The sequence below is a fragment of the Crocodylus siamensis genome, chromosome 6 (assembly GCF_052110815.1).
Source record: "Crocodylus siamensis isolate JL-2025a chromosome 6, ASM5211081v1, whole genome shotgun sequence".
Classification (NCBI taxonomy): Eukaryota; Metazoa; Chordata; order Crocodylia; family Crocodylidae; genus Crocodylus; species Crocodylus siamensis.
Genome location: NC_143400.1, coordinates 20,573,716 through 20,592,521, shown reverse-complemented (window position 1 = coordinate 20,592,521; position 18,806 = coordinate 20,573,716). Strand labels below are relative to the sequence as shown.

Here is an 18,806-nt window from a genome sequence, read left to right as displayed (position 1 = left end):
CCCTGGGAGGGCAGAAGGCTCCCCTTGACTGCTGCAGGAGTTCAGAGCAGGGCAGGAGCAGGCCTGGATCTGCTTTGTCCTAAAAGGAGCAAATCTGCTTCCAACAGGGTGCACATGTAGATGCCTTCCCAGAGCTGTCTTACCGTGCAGTGAATCTCTGTGCAATAAAACTAAGTAGCATTAACTGAACAAGAAGACACACACCCCGGGGTTTTCCGTTTGTCTCCAGATCATTTTCTGTGAGCGCCCCTAGAAATATTTCCAAGTGGGGCCTGAGAACATTTATAAATAATCTAACATAGATGATGGCAGAGTGCGCTGGTGAAATAGGCTTATGGGTTACATGGTACAGGGATGAGGAGGATTTTGGAGAAGTAGCACCAGTTGGAGGACCAAAGTCAATGGTTGAATCCAGCTGGAAGCAGGCTGAGTAAAGAGCAAGACATTGGTCCCTCAGGGGCTGAAGTGGGACACACATGACAAGAGCCTCTCTCTCAGGCAAAGAATGCTGCTCTAGATTGCAGTCTTAGATTTTTCTTGGCTGGTAGGAAAAGTGGGATTGGGTGACAGCCAACACCCCCTGCCAACACCACTGACCCCTCTGAAAACTCCTCATTCCCTCTCCTTTAAAAAAATCCAAAAGCATATTTCCTAACCGTGGAAAAGCAAGCCCAACCCTTTGTAGCCCATCCAGAAATACTGCCATGGATAGAAGGAAGAGTGGACCTCACAGAGAGGACCTGCTGATAGTGGAGTGATTGTGTAATCTAAAAACAGCAACTTCATTGTTGACAGCCTGCGATCCTCTGCAGGGAAACCCCGATGGATTTCTAGTGCATCACCTTAACCACTCTTCCTCAACTAAACTTTTTCTCAAGGGTTATGTCATGTAGTAGCTCAAGGGATGACATGAAGAGATATTCATCTGGTCTCCTTCAAGGTGTGTCCTACCTCCACGATATTCACAGGAAGCAGCTAAAACTTCACCTGAGAAAGAAGTCAAGAAAGTGTCTAGCTCTTCCCTCCACAGATTAATGAATGGGTGCAGGTCTAAGCACCTAAAAAATAGCCTATCTCAGGGGTTGGAGATGTTTTTGGGCAGACTGCTCAACTTCTATGATAGGGGTGTGTCAGGAGGTCACATCTACTCCAACCTGCTGCTTAAAGAAGAACCAGCTCCACTTAGGTCATCCCAGTCGAGGCTTTATCCCCTTCAAAGCCTCCAAGGCTGCAGATTCTACAACCTCTATGGACAACCTGTTCCAGTGCTTTAATACCCTCCTCAGGAGAAGGTTTTGCCTAATACCTAACCTCAGCTTCCCTTCCCGCAACTTGAAACCATTGTTTCTTTGTTTGTCATCTGCCATCACTGAGAAGAGAAATGATCCTGAAGGCTGCAGTGAGAATTGAGCTCATCCTCCCTAAGCAAATACTCTTACCCCAAGCTGCTGGAGCAACAGCACATCACACAGCTGTGAACCAGTTCCCAACCAGTAACCCTGTGGATTGGTTCCATTATTATATGTTCTTGTACCCACAAAACCGAACAAAAACTTCTTAGAGGTAGACACCAGGGTGAGGTGTTTCTGTTTCTTTTTGCAAGCTCAGATCTAGACTGACAACTCCTTGTTCTCTTGTGTTCTTTCTGTCTCCTATAAGAAACCTTGTTTTTGTTTCATACCCTACCAACTTGTGGTAAGCATCATTACCAGGGCCTGGGCAGCCAAAGGAAGGTTACCTGGTAAATCTGACAATGTCCAACAACTGGGTTTGCAGACAGCCAGGCATCAAAACCACAGCTGCAGAAGCCTAGAGTCAAGACCTGTGTTTGAGGTAAGTTGGGAGCCTACGCCAAACCCAGCGCAGGCCAGGAGTGAGTTAGAGCTAGAATTGCAGGTAAGTTAAAGCCGAAGACCTTCAAAAGGTCAAGTGCCTTTATCCCACCACTCTACTGCCATCTGGGACTTGCCTTTAAAGGCTGGAGCTGTTTTGTGCCTTCACCAGGCATTTGATGCCCTGATTACTCAAATAGGACCTGCTAGGCCCAGAGCTGCTATCTGAGCCTGTTACAGGTGGGGCCTGCTTTCCTGCAGCCTCAAGGGACTGATGGTCTGGAGTCTTTGATCGGGTTGGGCTTATTCTGAGTGCATTACAACAGTGATTTCAGGGCAGCTGGCAACCACCAGCATTGCCTTTTCCTGGAGACAGTGGATCTCCATTATCTTGCTAACCAGGTGATTACTATGAACTTCCAAGGCTTTGTCCACTGGACATGCATGGACTCGTCTCGGGCCGGAAAGAAAGGCTTCCTAAGGATCAGAAGTCAGCCCAGGAACACAATCTAGCTTATACCCCCAAAACACACAGCAGGGTAGTATGGGAGAGACTTGAGTGTTTGTCACCCTGAGCAAGTGTTCACATGTGGCCGTTGTACGGAAGGTGGGTAGTGTTGTGCTCAGTTTGTGTGGTTCATGTCATTTTTGCACCAAGTTGGAGTATTGCCTGTGCTGTTGTAGTTACTGTATGATCTTCCTAACTACCTCTCTAACTAGGCTTGGCAGATTATGATTTTTTTTTTCATATCAGCCATTAAAATTGGTGTTTATTTTTAAGCATTTATTTTTATTTGTATTGATTAATGTTTTCAAGATTCCATGAAATTAACAGTGGTCTTTTTTACTTTTATCAATTTAACACACATGTGCACACACTTTTTCACCAGATAATCTCAAAGCACCTTGCTGAAGAGATAGCTATCATCAACACTATTCAATAAAGGAGGGAACTGAGACCCACAGGAGTGAAGAGATGTAACTGAAGTCGGAAGCCTGGGGAAAGAGAGTGCAGTTAAATCCCATTTTTCTGAAGTCCAGGCCAGAGTTTCAGCCAATAAATAACGCAAAGGGAAGAGCTTTGTAAAAGCAGCTGGGCATGTGGGCTGCCTCCATTTTCAGGCATTCAGACACAGAGGCTCTGGGTTGAATGGTAGACTTTGACATGGCTGGATTAAGTGAAACCTTGTAGGACCCTACTCATTATTGGGCAGTAGGCATTGAGGGCTGTAGACTGTACAGAAGCAACAGAGTGAGAAAAAGTGTTGGGGGGGGTTTGCACTCTGTGAAGGATCAATACACATCCTGTATCATCAAGATGGGATCAAAAGAGGGGCAGATGGGGGTACTGTGGGTTGGAACACAAGGGGGTTGTGGGAAAGGGACTTGGTCATGGGGGCTATTACAGACTGCCACACCAGGAGGGTGCGCTAGACCTGGAATTCTCAAGGCTGCTCTCAGAGGCAGTACACTAACGGGACATGGTAGTCGTGGGTGACCTAAGCCACCCTGACATCTACTGGGAGAAGCATGAGCTAGATATGACCATTCACATAGGTTCTTAACTGCATACAGGGCCTTCACTTAACGCGGGAGGTATGTGGTTCCAGTAGGAGAAATGCCTTACTGAACTTGGTGGTTGCTACAGAGGAAGTTCTGGTGTGAGATCTGTGGACACAGGGTAACCTAGAGGATAGCAAACACCAATTGTTAGAATTCACTATCCAGTGAAACGTGGGAAGAATAACCAGTAGGGCAGAGGTGCTAGACTTCAGGAAGGCTAATTTCAATGAGCTCAGGCAATTAGTAAGTAAAGCACTGAAGGACAAGAGCATTGGTGAGATAGGAGTCCAGGAACAGTGGTCATTCCTCAAGGGAACAATCCTTCAGGCACAGAAGGGGACATAAAGGGGGGCCAAAGGTCCAATAAACCCACTTGGGTGAACAGAGAAATCCAGGAAAGCCTAGTGGTGAAAAAAGAGGCATACAGACTATGGAATGAAGAGGTAGCCATCAAGGAAGAGTATATCTACTTGGCTCGCACTTGCAGGGAGTTGGTTAGGAAGGCCAAAGTAGCAATGGAGCACAGGCTGGCAACAAAAATTAAAGACAACAAAAAGTCCATCAACTTGTATATAGCTGACAGATAAGAGGAATGAAGCTGTTCTCTTCAATGAATTTTTTGCTTCTGTATTCCTGAACATGGATCAAGACAAATGTTGCAATTGGCCTATATATGCAGGCACAGGAGGGACACCAACCCATCAGCAGTTAGCACCAACCTAGTGAAGGGACATTTGGAGGGGCTGGATGTGTTCAAGTTCACAGGCCAAGATGATCTTCATCCAAAGATGCTGAAGGAATTGACCAATGCCACAGCAGAACCACTGGCAGGCCTGTTTGTGCACTCGTGGCAGTGCTGCACATTGCCTTCATCAGTGACCTGGATGGCATGGATAGCACTCTGTCCAAATTCACAGACAACACCAAATTATGGGGCACAGTAAACACATGAGTGGGCAAGGAACAGATTCAGGCAGATTTGGACAGGTTAGTAAAGTCGGCAGAGCAGCCTAGGATACAGTTTAACAGAGATAAGTGCAAGGTACTGCACTTAGGGAGAAGGAATCTCCAACACACTTACAAACTGGGAGATGACTTCCTAAGCAGCACAGCAGCCAAACAGGATCTCAAAGTCATACTTGGCCGACATCATTGCAGAGCCACTGGCGGGAATATTTGAACGCTCGTGGTGCACGGGTCAAGTCCCGGAGGACTGGAAAAGGGCCAATGTGGTTCCCATTTTCAAGAAGGGGAGGAAGGAGGACCCGGGTAACTATAGGCCAGTCAGTCTCACCTCCATCCTTGGCAAAATCTTTGAGAAAATCATCAAGGCTCACATTTGTGAGAGCCCGGCAGGACAAATTATGCTGAGGGGAAACCAGCACGGGTTCGTGGCAGGTAGATTGTGCCTGACCAATCTAGTCTCTTTTTATGACCAGGTCACAAAACGCCTCGACGCAGGAGGAGGGGTAGATGTCGTATACTTGGACTTCAGGAAGGCCTTTGACACGGTATCCCACCCCATACTGGTGAACAAGTTAAGGGGCTGTGACTTGGATGACTGCACAGTCCGGTGGGTGGAGAATTGGCTGGAGGGTCGCACCCAGAGAGTCGTGGTGGATGGGTCGGTTTCGACCTGGAAGAGTGTGGGCAGTGGGGTCCCGCAGGGCTCGGTGCTTGGACCGATACTCTTTAATGTCTTCATCAGCGACTTGGACGAGGGGGTGAAATGTACTCTGTCCAAGTTTGCAGATGACACTAAGCTATGGGGCGAAGTGGACACGCCGGAGGGCAGGGAACAGCTGCAAGCAGACCTGGACAGGTTAGACAAGTGGGCAGAAAACAACAGAATGCAGTTCAACAAGGAGAAATGCAAAGTGCTGCATCTAGGGAGGAAAAATGTCCAGCACACCTACAGCCTAGGAAATGACCTGCTGGGTGGCACGGAAGTGGAAAGGGATCTTGGAGTCCTAGTGGACTCCAAGATGAACATGAGTCGGCAGTGTGACGAAACCATCAGAAAAGCCAATGGCACTTTATCGTGCATCAGCAGATGCATGACAAATAGGTCCAAGGAGGTGATACTTCCCCTCTATCAGGCGCTGGTCAGACCGCAGCTGGAGTACTGCGTGCAATTCTGGGCGCCGCACTTCAAGAAGGATGCGGATAACCTGGAGAGGGTCCAGAGAAGGGCCACTCGTATGGTTAAGGGCCTGCAGGCCAAGCCCTACGAGGAGAGATTAGAGAAACTGGACCTTTTCAGCCTCCGCAAGAGAAGGTTGAGAGGCGACCTGGTGGCTGCCTATAAGTTCGTCAGGGGGGCACAGAAGGGAATTGGTGAGTATTTATTCACCAAGGCGCCCCCGGGGGTTACAAGAAATAATGGCCACAAGCTAGAAGAGAGCAGATTTAGATTGGATATTAGGAGGAACTTCTTCACAGTTCGAGTGGCCAAGGTCTGGAACGGGCTCCCAAGGGAGGTGGTGCTCTCCCCTACCCTGGGGGTATTCAAGAGAAGGTTGGATGTGTATCTAGCTGGGGTAATGTAGACCCAGCACTCTTTCCTGCTTATGCAGGGGGTCGGACTCGATGATCTATTGAGGTCCCTTCCGACCCTAGCATCTATGAATCTATGAATCTATGAATCTAAGATGAACATGAGTCATCAAAGCAATGAAGTGATCAGTAAAGCTAACCGCACCCTATCATGCATAAGCAGGTACGTCACAAATTGTTTGGGAGGTGATACTTCCCCTCTATTTAGCATTGGTAAGGCCGCAGCTGGAGTACTGCATTCAGTTTTGGGCGCCACACTTCAAGAGGGATGTGGAAAACCTTGAGAGGGTCCAGAGGAGGGCCACTCGGATGGTTAGGGACCTGCAGGGTCCTACAAGGAGAGATCTCATAGATTTGATAGACATCAGGGCTGGAAGGGACCTCGGGAGATCATCAAGTCCAGCCCCCAAAGGGCAGGAAGTCAGCTGGGGTCATAGGATCCCAGCAAGATAAGCATCCAATTTACTCTTGAAGGTGTTCAATGTAGGTGCTTGAACCACCTCCGATGGCAGACTGTTCCAGACCTTGGGGGCTCGGACAGTAAAGAAATTCTTCCTTATGTCCAGCCTGAAACGGTCTTGCAGGAGTTTGTGACCGTTCGACCTTGTCATCCCTTGGGGTGCTCTGGTGAACAGATGTTCCCCCAGATCCTCGTGGTCACCCTTGATAAACTTATATGTGGCCATCAGATCACCCCTGAGCCTGCGCTTTTCCAGGCTAAAGAGTCCCGTGGCTCTCAGCCTATCATCGTAAGATCTGTTTTCCTGACCTCTGATCATGTGCGTGGCTCTCCTCTGGACTCTCTCAAGCTTCTCCACATCGTTTTTGAATTGTGGAGCCCAAAACTGGACGCAGTACTCCAAGGCCGAGTACAAGGGGAGAATGACGTCCCGGGATTTGCTCGAGAAGCATCTATGGATGCAAGCCAGCGTTTTGGTCACTTTACTAGCCGCAGCATCGCATTGCAGGCTCATGTTCAACTTGTGGTCAATCATGACCCCCAAGTCTCTTTCTTCTGTAGTGCTATCCAACGTAGCACTGCCGAGCCTATAAGGAAGCTGCAGGTTTTTCCTCCCAAGGTGGAGAACCTTGCATTTTTCGGTGTTAAACACCATGAGGTTCTCGTCTGCCCATTTGCTGAGCTTGTCCAGGTCAGCCTGGATCACCCGCCTATCTTCTGGCGTGGATGCTTTGCCCCAAAGTTTGGTGTCATCGGCGAACTTGGCCAGTCCACTCCTGACTCCAATGTCCACATCATTAATGTTGAACAATATGGGTCCCAGGACAGAGCCTTGAGGGACCCCACTGGTCACAGGGCACCACGATGAGTGTCTACCATCAATTACAACCCTCTGGGTCCGACCACGGAGCCAATTTCCCAGCCAGCGGATCGTGGTGAAGCCAAGGCCACAATTGGCCAGTTTTGCCAAGAGGTGATCATGGGATACCAGACTGAAGGCTTTTTTGAAGTCAAGATATATGACATCAATCTATTCTCCCTCATCCAGCTGATTGGTCACCCGGTCATAGAAGGAAATGAGATTGGTCATACAAGACCTACCCGCAACAAACCCGTGCTGGCTATCCCTTAGGATGTTAGCCTGGGCCAGTCCATCAAGGATGGCTTCCTTAATAAACTTTTCTAAGATCTTCCCCAGGATAAAACTCAGGCTAATGGTCCTGTAGTTAGCCGGATCCACTCTCCTCCCTTTCTTGAAGATCGGCACCACATTGGCCTTCCTCCAATCTTCGGGCACTACACCAGAGCGCCAGGAGTTTTCAAAGATCCATGCCAGGGGCTGGGCTATGACGCTCGCCAGCTCCTTGACTACCCTGGGGTGCAGATTGTCAGGGCCGGCTGACTTGAAGGTATCCAGCTTCTCAAGATGTTCCTTCACGCGGTCAGCATTTATGGAGGGTAGGGGATCCCCATCACCCGGATCTCCCTGTCCCATAGCAGGCATGGGCATCCCATGGGACTGATAAAAGACTGATGCATAGTACCTATTTAATAGGTTGGCTTTTTCCTGGGCATCAGTTGTCAGTTGCCCCATCTGGTTTAGCAGGGGTCCAACGTTGCCCTTGCTTTTCCTCTGGCTCCCTACATATCTGAAAAAGGACTTTTTGTTGTCCTTATTGAGAGAGCTGGATCTTTTCAGCCTCTGTAAGAGAAGACTGAGAGGGGATGTAGTGGCTGTCTACAAATTTGTCAGGGGCAGGCAACAAGGAATAGGAGATGCTCTGTTTACCAGGGCACCCCATGGCATTACTTGGAACAATGTCCACAAACTGACAGAGAGCAGATTTAGATTAGACATCAGGAAGAACTTCTTTATGGTAAGGGTTTCCATGATCTGGAATGGGCTTCCAAGGGAGGTGGTGCTCCCTAACTTGGAAGTCTTTAAGAGGTGATGGGACAAGCACCTGGCTGGGGTCACCTTACCCCAGCACTCTTTTCTGCCCAGGGCAGGGGGTTGGACTCAATGATCTACCAAGATTCCTTCTGACCCTAAACATCTATGACATCTCCTAAACCTATGGTAGCTTTGGGTGCATACACACATATTAATGTTCTGACAGTTAAGCCAACTTCACTTTTTTAAATCAGTTTAACTGTCAGAGCATACACACATATGTGGAGCAAAGTCAACTTAAATGTGGCACAAGATAATATACCTCCAAAGTGTATTATCCTGTATCACAATAGTGAGATCGACTTAGCTCACAAGATGGCTGCCACCATGTCAAGGAGCTATATGTGTGTATGCTCCAATGTTGCTTAACTTAAGTCAACTTAGTTAAGTTACCTTATTTTATGTCAACTTAATATGTGTGTATGCACCCTTAGTGACTCCAATGAAAAAAGAAATCAAGCTCTACGCCTCCCTGCTCCACCCAACAACCTACACCCCTGTGGTAGGTTGCCTTAGGTCAGAGGTTGGTTCTGCACATGTCAGCTGGGATCTCCTGACCATAGACCTCCTAGGAGGATACACAGAGGATGAGGAATCTGCAACAGAAACGAAGTCACCCTAGGGAAAAATAACAGAGCAGACAAAGCAAGACCACTTGCAGGACGGTCTGGGGCAGGGCAATATGTGGAACTGATGAAAAAGGTGAGATAACAAGGTGGGGAGGAAGCATAGGACTCATCCAAGTGTTTGCCCTGGAGTGTGGGGGGTACTTTGCAGGGAAGCAACCCTGACAGTCAGCCATGGGGGAATAGCAGCAACAGCATATGGAGGGGTCAGATGGCAGCGCTGTTCTCGATATTGGGTGGGTCCAGGTATGTGTATGGAAGATCCAGGCCCTTGTTCCTCTCTGCAATCTCCTGAGAAAGCTTGGCCAAGCGCCACTGGAACTCCATGATCAGCCGCTTTGGCTCCTGCTCTGTGAAGTGCTCATCGGGGTACATGCCCAGGGTTCTCTGGAAGGGAATGGGACAACAAGTGAATGAATGCAGAGGTGGCAGACTCACTGAGCATGGGGTTAGCTCAAGGAGGGCATTCTCATCAAGACTGATAGATTTACACCTGCTGGAGACTTGGCTCCACTGACTCCAGAAGAGTGGTGCCTAAGTCACATCAGCTGGCCCTTGATCCTTGATACCAGCTGAGTATTTGAGCTACTCTTTATGTCTGGATGGCCCCTGAAATGAATTGCAGAGGGAATTTTCTCTCCCCTGCCCCCCAACACAGCACTGTGGGATTGAGGGCCAGAAATCTTGGTGACCCAGTCCCATGATCCCAGATCTCACCATATCCAAGCTCTCATTGCGCAGGGCCCACAGAACAGACAGGACGAGGCTGGTGCTGTTCATTGCTGGAATGGTGTCGAGAAACTCCTGCAAGGTCACTGGGTCTTTGGTTCGAGGTGGTGGCTTCCTCATGGTGGATGGGAAGTTGGGCATGAAAGCACCCATTTCAAACTGCAGTGCCAGAGAGAGAAGGCCAGGCAGTTATCCCACCACCACACCAGCAAGCTGGCAAGGGAGGATTCAGGAGTCCTGGGAGAGAGCTATGAACCAAGGTCACCTCTCTCCTACCTCTGGAAGCCCTCTTCTTGCCACCTGCTTCACCCCTGATCCATTAGGCATCATAGAGGATTCCTCCTAGGAGGTTGGGACTTAGGGAGACCTTCCTTCTCTCAGATCCTGCACTGTCCTCTTCATTAACTTTCCTTGCATCTGTCTGTAACTGAGCTTTCCTGGTCTGTGAAATGGGAGCTAATATATTTCCCTGCCACGGGCTTTGTTGATTTAAATTGTGAGACCTCTGAAATGGGGGAAGGTACCTTTCAGTGTCTGGGTATACTGGGATCTGATCTCAGGCAGGGTGTGTTGAATCAGGTGTAGTGGGGGCCTAGATCTTGGCTGGGACTAAAGACATCTAAAAGAAAAGGGGCATTTCCCTTTGCACACAAATACTGTCTTGCTTTCTTTATCTAGATCTGTAACTCAAGACCCCAGGCTCTGCTCTAAACACCAGGCTCCAGGAGGTTGACTAGAACCCAGGAATCCTGCCTCCTCAACCTCTGGCTGTATCAGGTTGGGTTTTGCACATGTTGTGCCAGCATAAAACTGCCCCTCCCAGCACCACACCTTTCAGACCCCAACCCCAATGCCAAAACCCAATGCAGCACTGCACCAAGACAGTGGACTTGCACAATGGGGCAGCGGAAGGAGCAGCAGACAACAAGAAAGGGAAGGAAGAGTGAAGAACACAGCCCACGCACCCCCAGCCTCTTGCTCAGCACAAGGCTGACCTCACTCACCTGCCCACTGTTGACTGCGGCATGGTAGGCAGAGCAAGTGTAGATGACCATGGTCATGAACTTTGTCAACTCTGCCTTTGTCTTCAGGGAGGAGGGGACGCCTGCCAGGAACACAGGTTTAGGGCTGGACACAGAGGAGATCCCCTTCCACCAGTCTGCTTGGGAAACACTCCCACCAGGAGGAGGTCCCCCTCCATGCCATCAAGCCCTCTCCATCTTACCACTCCTCTTGCAAACTTTCCTACCAGAAGTGCTTTCCCAAACAACGCGATCAGGGAGGGAGTCACTCATATTTGCACACAGCGATTATGATGGAGTGACAGCAAAATCATTGAAATAAGTGGGGTTGCCAGTGTTACCCTGGAGTCACTAGGATCACTTCAGGGGGTGCCAGGATACGTTCCACCACAGCTGATCCCCTTCACTAGGCAACACACATGTTGCCTATTGTCCTGTTGGGGAGTCTGGGACACCCCTCACCCCTTGTTGCTGTGCTGTGTGTGTCCCTATATTCCTCCTTACAGGCACTCTGATCCCAGGAGCAGGTCAGTCTGAATCATAATGATGAGTGTATGAGAGATGGTGGATGGTGGGGCTGGACTCAATGATCTGTAAGGTCCCTTCCAGCCCCTAGCAACTAGGAAACTATGTCTGTGTATTTTCTGCTGGATGGAGCTTCTCAGGGTCAAGTTGCATGATATCCCAACTAACAGGTCAATAGTTTGGAGGCACATGCTTTAGCGTCTCATATATTTCTCTAAGTAAAATAAAAGCCCCAAAAGCCACCCTGGGTGTACTAGTCATATCTGGGAATCTTTGGGGCATGTCTCTGTAGTGGAGAAAGCTAGGTAGGTTCTCCTAGACCTGATTCTGCCTGGGACTTCTCAGACCACACAGGTCTGGGCTCCTCAAGACTCAGGAACACCTTCCTGGGCCAGCTGGGTAGTGTGGGATGCTCCAGGCCGCCCACACTCTCCTGCCATAAAGCAAATAAATGTGAAAGCAGCACATATTATTGCTACTTTTTGTCTTGGCCACAAACAAAGGTATTCATGACATGGCAAAGGGCACAGACATCTCTTTGCTTTTGCTTTGTGTTGCCATAAAAATTGTTACAGTGGCACAAAGACAACACCTGTTTCCAGCCTATGACCCTGGAAGGTCCATCGCTGGGGTCACATACACCTTCTGGCCCACACGTCCCCAAATGCCTAGTCATCTGAGACTGCATCTAGGGTCCTGGCTCTAGGGCAGGCAGCTCAGCTCTGCCTTGCTGTTGGGACCCTGAAGGCAGAACTCAAGGTCACTTGCCATGTGTGAGGGCCTGCCTCCATTTCTTACCTGAGGACTGTCTGCCCAAGAAGCCTTTAGTGAAGACCTCACCAACCCAGGCCTGTAGCTCATGGTCTTCCTGCACCAGCGTGTCACTAGGGTAGTAGTATCCAATGATACCAGAGACAAAGCTGGGGAGAAACAAGGGACTGGGTCAGTCAAGAGCCCAAGGTTCACTGGGGGGGGGCGGGGGTTGGAATAATCCACTAAATGCCTGATGTCCCCTACCCCAGCACTGACAGCCCCATCTATCCCCTTTCCCCTCCACATACACAGCCCTCCCTCCTTCTCTCACCTCTCCACAGCCTCCCAGATCTTCAGTGCATCATCTCTGAAATAGTAGTTCTTGAGGGTCTCAACCCCACGGGCCTTAAGGTCATCAGGGAGGCACAGCGTGGTGTAAGAAATATTCTTCAGAGCCTTACTCAAGACCTCGACCAGCCCCACACGCCCCGTTGCTATGGCCTGTGAAACAGAGCACATGCCCCCAGAAGTCAGGTCATCATTGCCCTATCTTTGGGGGGAAAGGGTTGGGTGATGGTGGGGTTGGAGGGAGAGCAAAGTGTTGAAAGCTTGTAGGCATGTCTACATATGTGCATTTAATGCACATTAGCCCAATTTAAGTTGCATTAAAGGCTCATGTCTAGACGTGCGCACACTTAATGTACCTTAAAAATGGTGATTTAAAGCTATTCATTCCTAAATTTGCTACCTGCATAAAGCAGGTATCAAATTAATGCTCAAATAGCTAAATCATATTAGTGAAGGCATAGACATGCTAATGTGCATTAACGCAGTGTGTCTATTGACTTGGGACTATAGTCCCAAGTCAGTTTGCACACCTGTGTTAATGTGCATTAGTGCATGCACCTAAATTGCCTTAATGTGCATTAGAATAATGTGCATTAAGTTTAGCAGTGCATAAAAGCAAGTGTAGGCATGCCCTGTTAATGGCATGGTATTCATGAAGAAAAACATGGCATAAATGTAAAAAGTCCAAAGAGAAAGGGGGAAACTGGGGAGGGGGAAGGGAAGGTGGGGAAGAAAGTGACAGGGAAAAGAAAGAAATCTGGGGCAGGGAAGCAGGCAGGATTTAGCCTCCAACTGGTCCCAATTATTGGAGTGGGCCTCACTGCGAATGGCCTAGGTAGCCCTAGTTTAGGGCATGGGGGTAGGTGCCTGGATATAAGCACCTGATCTTTCAGTATTCCTGAGGTTACTCAACAGAACACATGAAGCTGTACTGTCAAGCCATGACTGCCCATATCCCAGTTGACCCCTAACATAAATAAAGAAGAACTATTAAAATGATAAAGAAAACAAAAAAGCTAAGAAAGTGGAACAAAACCCTGGGAGGAACATGAAAAAGGAGAAAATGGAAAACAAGAATCAGCAGAGATGTAACAGGGCAGTGGGGCACTTGGGGCAATGGTAACTCCTGATTGGCAAATGCTGCCATTGTGGCCACAGTAGCAGCTGTGGCTTTTCCACCTTTCTCCAAGCTGGCACCTGGAGCTGCTGCCCTGGTTGCCCCATCTGAATTACACTACTGAGAATCAGCAACAAGGAAGAGGAAATGAGCTGAAGTAGCAGGAGAAAAAAGGGTGGGGGGGAGATAAGGAAATAATAAAGCAAATAAAAATTAACCGCCCAAAAACTGCCCTGACGAAATGCCAAAAGGTTGCCAAGAGCAGGTCTTTTTCATTCAAAAATGTTGATAACTTTTTCAATGGAAATTTTCTATCCAAATGCCATGAGCCTTACAGCCGGGCCCATTCACACGGTTTGGGCCATTTGCATAAAGTGATTCAATTGCTTTTCAGGCAACACGAGCCCACTTTGAAGAGGCAAATCTTCTTTGCACATGATCAGCTGAACAGTCCTCCTCTCCCTTTTGGGAGCAAAGCTGCAGGGTGGAGTTACTGAATGACAGCGAGGCTCTATGGGTGGAGTTTGGGATGGGTTTTAATTAACTCTGAGTTAAAACAAAGTTATTTATTTCCTCCTCTGTCTGGTCAAGTTAGTGGAGAGCCCGCTGGACTATAAGCAAGAAGGACACCTGAGTTCTCTACCCAGCTTGCCACTGGCCAGCTAGGTGACCTTGGGGAAGTCACTTTCTCCTTCTGTGCCTCAGTTCCTCCATGTGTTAATGAGGAGAGGAGCACTGAATGGAGACATAGAGATGATTTGTCAAAGAGACCCTTCTTACCAGATCAAACACACCTCTTGGGCTGAGGAGAAGGGTTCTGGCCTGGATGGTAATGTGGATGTTGTAGCGCATGTGAGGGGTCAGGAGCTGTAAGAGAGAAGGTGGGAGGGGAAGGTTGTGGGGCAAAGGAAATGATCCTTTCTCCCTGCCATAATGACTAGGTGGAGAGCATGGACCAGCCTCTCTGATTCATGGATACATGTGAACAACTGACACTTCTGGAATTCTTTCTGATTCTCCCCCCACTCTCTCTAACACAAACACATGTGCACACATGTGTACACACACACACCTGGAAATCTCTAACACTCACAAAGCTGTGTTGAGCTGAGTACATCTGGAACACACACATGTATATACAGCTGAGTCCTCAGGGCAAGCCCCATGTGGACATACGTGGATAGGCACACGAGACCCTTGGAGACACTCACACTATGGGAACATTGGAAGGATGAGCACAGGTGTGCACATCTGAGATACTCCCCGACATTTAGATACAACTGGGACACCTGTCCCTTTCCTCCCTCAATAGGCACATCTGGAGACAACCCACATCTGGGACACAGCATGCAGGGAACAAACACAATTGGCCATGCTTAGTCCACATGCTGAACATCCATCTCCAGGGCTGGGATGACATGCCCCATGTCAGGGAGCATCCCCATCTAGGCAAAGTGCCTAGCAGAGAATGACCCCCACCTGGAGGCAGCCCACAGATGCCCCAGGAGGACCCAGGATTGCTGGCCTCTCCCATGCCCAGACCTCACCTTGTACAGTGGATGGCACATGGGCAGAAGTCGCAGCGTAGCCATGGCAAAGACTTCAGGGATGAGGTGGCCACAGAGGAGGTGGGCCACGTCTTCATGGACATGGAACTCAGTGTTTCTCACCCAGGTCTTGGCCAGAGTCCAGACCCACTCAGGGTCACTGGGCAGGAAGATGGGGCTGTCGGGGCCTGGGTGTTGGCTTAGCTGGAGGTAGAGGGAAGGTAGAGAAGAGAAGTTTGCTGCTGTGCCCAGATCCCTGGAACCAGGAAGGACATTGCACCCTGATGGATCATGGGAATCACCATGGAAATGAACCTGCCCTTGCAGCTAGCTTTAAAAGTGGTGAAAACTTCTGCTTCTGGTTAGGCCAAAAGGCCTAGTGTCTTCTTCCCCTTCCCAAATCCTGGATCCAACCTACAGGACCATGCAGCCCAGTATCCCTCTCTTCTCCTATGCTGGCTTGGACCCATGGATCCATCTGGCCTGTTCTCCTGCCTCTAATCCTACATTAGACCTACAGCCACATACATCTCCCCAGGTCAGGCCAATGGGTTGCTCAAACCTAAACCCCTCCTTCATATAGCAAAGTAAGTTTAAGTTGTATATCAGGAAAAACTTCTTCACTGTTAGAGCACTGAAGCCATGGAATAGACTGCTTAGGAACGGTGTGGAGTCTCCGTCACTGGAGGTGTTCAAGAAGAGGTTGGACAGCCCCTGGTTGGGGATGATATAGGCATAACTACTAGGAGCTTTTTGGGTTCTGGGCTTTTCGGGTTCCCCCCTCCCACCCTTTCTACTGAATCAAATCATAGACAATGAGGGTTGGAAGGGACCTCAGGAGGTCACATTTAGTCCAACCCCCTGCTCAAAGTGAGACCAGCCCCAACTAGATCATTCCATCCAGGGCTTTGTGTAGCAGGATCTTAAAAACCTCCATGGAAGGAGATGCCACCACCTCTCTCGGTAGTCCATTCCATTCTTTCATCTTCCATCACTGAAAAGAGTCTAGCTCCATCCTCTTTCAAACCCCACTTCAGGTAGTTGGAGGCTGCCAGCAAATCCCCCTCGGTCTTCTTTTCTGCAAACTAAATAAGCCTAGTTCCCTCAACCTCTCCTCAGAAGTCATGTGTCCCAGCCCCACAACCATTTTTGTTGCCCTCCGCAGGACCCTCTCCCACTTGTCCACATAGTTTCTGTAAGGGGAGCCCACAGTGGACACAGTACTCCAGACATGGCCTCACCAGTGCTGAATAGAGGGGAATAATTACTTCTCTCAATCTTCTTGCAATGCTCCCAGTATGCCATTCTTGGCAACCAGGGCACACTTGACTCATGTTTCAAGGTGTCTTTAAACTTTCTTCAGAGCAGTTGAGTTTTGGCTGCAGCCAAGGCTGGGGATGATGATTTTGCTGGACCAATGCTCCTGCTAGGACCCAAGCCAGAGTTTCCTGGCTAGAGGGTCTTGTCCCTCCATTCAGGGTCAGGAAGGAATTTTCTCCTTTGGCCAAATTGGTAGGGACTGGGGGTGTTTTGCCTTCCTCCTTAGTGGGGGGCAGAGCCCTCTGCTTGGGATCTCTTGAGAGTACGTTAACAACTTTTTATAGAAGTAAGACATTGGCTTCTGTGATTCCCCTGCTTCATCTGTGGTAGGTTCAGGCCTGATGTCTTGAGTTATGACAGGGTCGATGGCAGTTTTACTGAGAGTTTAGATTATGGGTTGATCCTGCCTCAAGCAGGGGTTGGACTAGATGTGACCTCTGAAAGTCACTGCCAGCCTCACTTCTCTAGGATATCTATGGGCCCCTATACACATGCATGGAGCCTGCTCCAATGTGCTGTAAATCCAGCACATCTAAGCAGACTTGATTAATTGAGTCTGCTGGAGCACAAAACTTGACATACTCTAGCAGCTTTCCACATCACATGTATCAGCATTCTTCCATGCTGAAAAAATGGTGGCAGTGTACTTTGAAATAAAACGTGTTCAAAAAGCTTTAGTTCAAAGCACCCCAGCACCATTTTTTCGGTGCGGGGATGTGTGGCGATGCTGATACACATGGCACATAGGTACTTTTAATTAGTACAGCTCACTAATCAAAGCACCCAGCACAATGTCCCGCAGCATATGTAAAAATGCCCAAAGGTATTCAGAAACATAATTCCACATCCCTTTCAGCCCCCATCAGTCAGTGTCTGTGCAGGACCAGGCAAAATCTGTCAAACTGTGCAGTGCTCAATGAATTGTGGACAGAAGGATATTACTGTTCAGGCTTCTGACCACTTCGACAATAACCATAAGCTTTTTTGTCCTTGAAGACTGATCCAAGGGGGGAGGCTCAAGGATGGAGGTTCTTGTGCACAACAGAGCACAGAAAAACTCATCACCTGGATGGCTAAGGGAATGACTTCCCCACTTGGTTTCTGGTGTAGCAGGCACAAAGGTGCGGCAATGTACTGCTGCTGTTCATTCACTTTAGTAGTGCTGATGCCCTCCAAGATCTTGTAGTTGGCAAGGTAGATGGTCCCATTCTGAAAAGCAGACCAAGGCAAAGTCAGTGCCTCACCCATCTGCACCATGAGGTTCCTCACAACAGGATCTCAGCAGTACACAGCATTGCGTAGGACAGAGGTGGGCAATTCTGGAGGCTGGAGGGCTACTTAAGGAGTTTTGGTGATCTGTCATGGGCTGGGGGGGATAATTGATCCTATGCAACCTGTCCACCTCGCCCCCACCAGCAGGAGCAGTGGACAGAGCAGATGGGCAGTCAGGATCTCCCTGGAGACCAGCTGGGAGCCCTTGCAGGCAAGGCACCCTTGGCTGGGTGGTTGGGATGGAGCCATGGGCCAGGAGCAGGACAGCTGGGCAGGGTCCAGATCACAAGGCAGTGACAGCACAGGGCAGAGCACATCCCTGTGATGGGTGCCAGTTCCACAGGCAGGGACAGATGGGGAGCAGATCGCAGATCTCCCTGAGCCCCAGACCTGCTCTGTCACCACCTGTGATCCTGGCCCCACCTTCCTGTCCTGCTGCCAGGTGCCACTTCCCACCCACCCGCAGCCCCATCCCACGTGTCTGGCTCAGCACACCCTGTGAATAGGGATCCCGAGTGAGTCCATGGAGACCCCACCTGCCTGTTCCCTTCAGCACTCTTGGCAGTGGGTGTAGAGCAAACCGTCAGTGGCAGCTGGGCAAAATGTCCTGCCACCACAGGGGCAGCAGGGAAGTTGTGTCTGGCCACTGTGCCCACACTCCCCACACCACCATGTGCCCAGGAGTGGCAGGACCAGTTGCCTGCACCATGGCCTGGGCTGCCCCCATGCCTGGGCTAGGTGTGGTTAAGTGACCCACTGCAGACCAGATTTTTTCCCTTGGTTGGCTAAATCTGGCCCATGGGCCATATTGTGGTTTTACCATATTTTCTTGCTGACCACACACCTCTTATAAAACTCATGCTTTGGTTTTCAAGGCAGAATGTAGCAGGGGCAGGGGGGGAGATTTTTCCAGGGTCATGGCTGCCTGTGTGACATGGAGAAAGACCTCCTGGAAACAGTGTCCAGGAAGCATTCTTTCCCAGGAGACAGCATGGGTGAGGTAGCAGGGCCCCAGACCTTTGCCAGAGGGGCAGTGCCAGGACTGTTAGGTCTTTACTGTAAATAGTTCTTTGTAGAAGTTGTTTCCATACCACAAGCCACATCAAGACACTATGGACATGCCCTGAGCCAGCTCATTTGCTGCTTCAGGCACAAGCTACAGGACTCAGCCAATAGCTACTA

The 18,806-nt window shown here is 49.4% G+C and overlaps 1 protein-coding gene across 1 annotated transcript in view; it reads right to left on the bottom strand.

The window, feature by feature from the left end:
* Window positions 1–9,198: 9,198 nt before the first annotated feature.
* LOC149861526 (hydroperoxide isomerase ALOXE3-like) overlaps window positions 9,199–18,806 on the bottom strand; it is a 35,860-nt gene continuing 26,252 nt past the window's right edge. The window contains exons 7-14 of the mRNA XM_090052451.1: window positions 17,418–17,561; window positions 15,033–15,236; window positions 14,266–14,352; window positions 12,352–12,521; window positions 12,066–12,187; window positions 10,725–10,825; window positions 9,709–9,879; window positions 9,199–9,378 (exon numbers count right to left, since the gene is read on the bottom strand). Of these exons, the coding sequence (XP_089908577.1) occupies window positions 9,199–9,378; window positions 9,709–9,879; window positions 10,725–10,825; window positions 12,066–12,187; window positions 12,352–12,521; window positions 14,266–14,352; window positions 15,033–15,236; window positions 17,418–17,561 (1,179 nt within the window). The remainder of the gene's footprint in view (window positions 9,379–9,708; window positions 9,880–10,724; window positions 10,826–12,065; window positions 12,188–12,351; window positions 12,522–14,265; window positions 14,353–15,032; window positions 15,237–17,417; window positions 17,562–18,806) is intronic.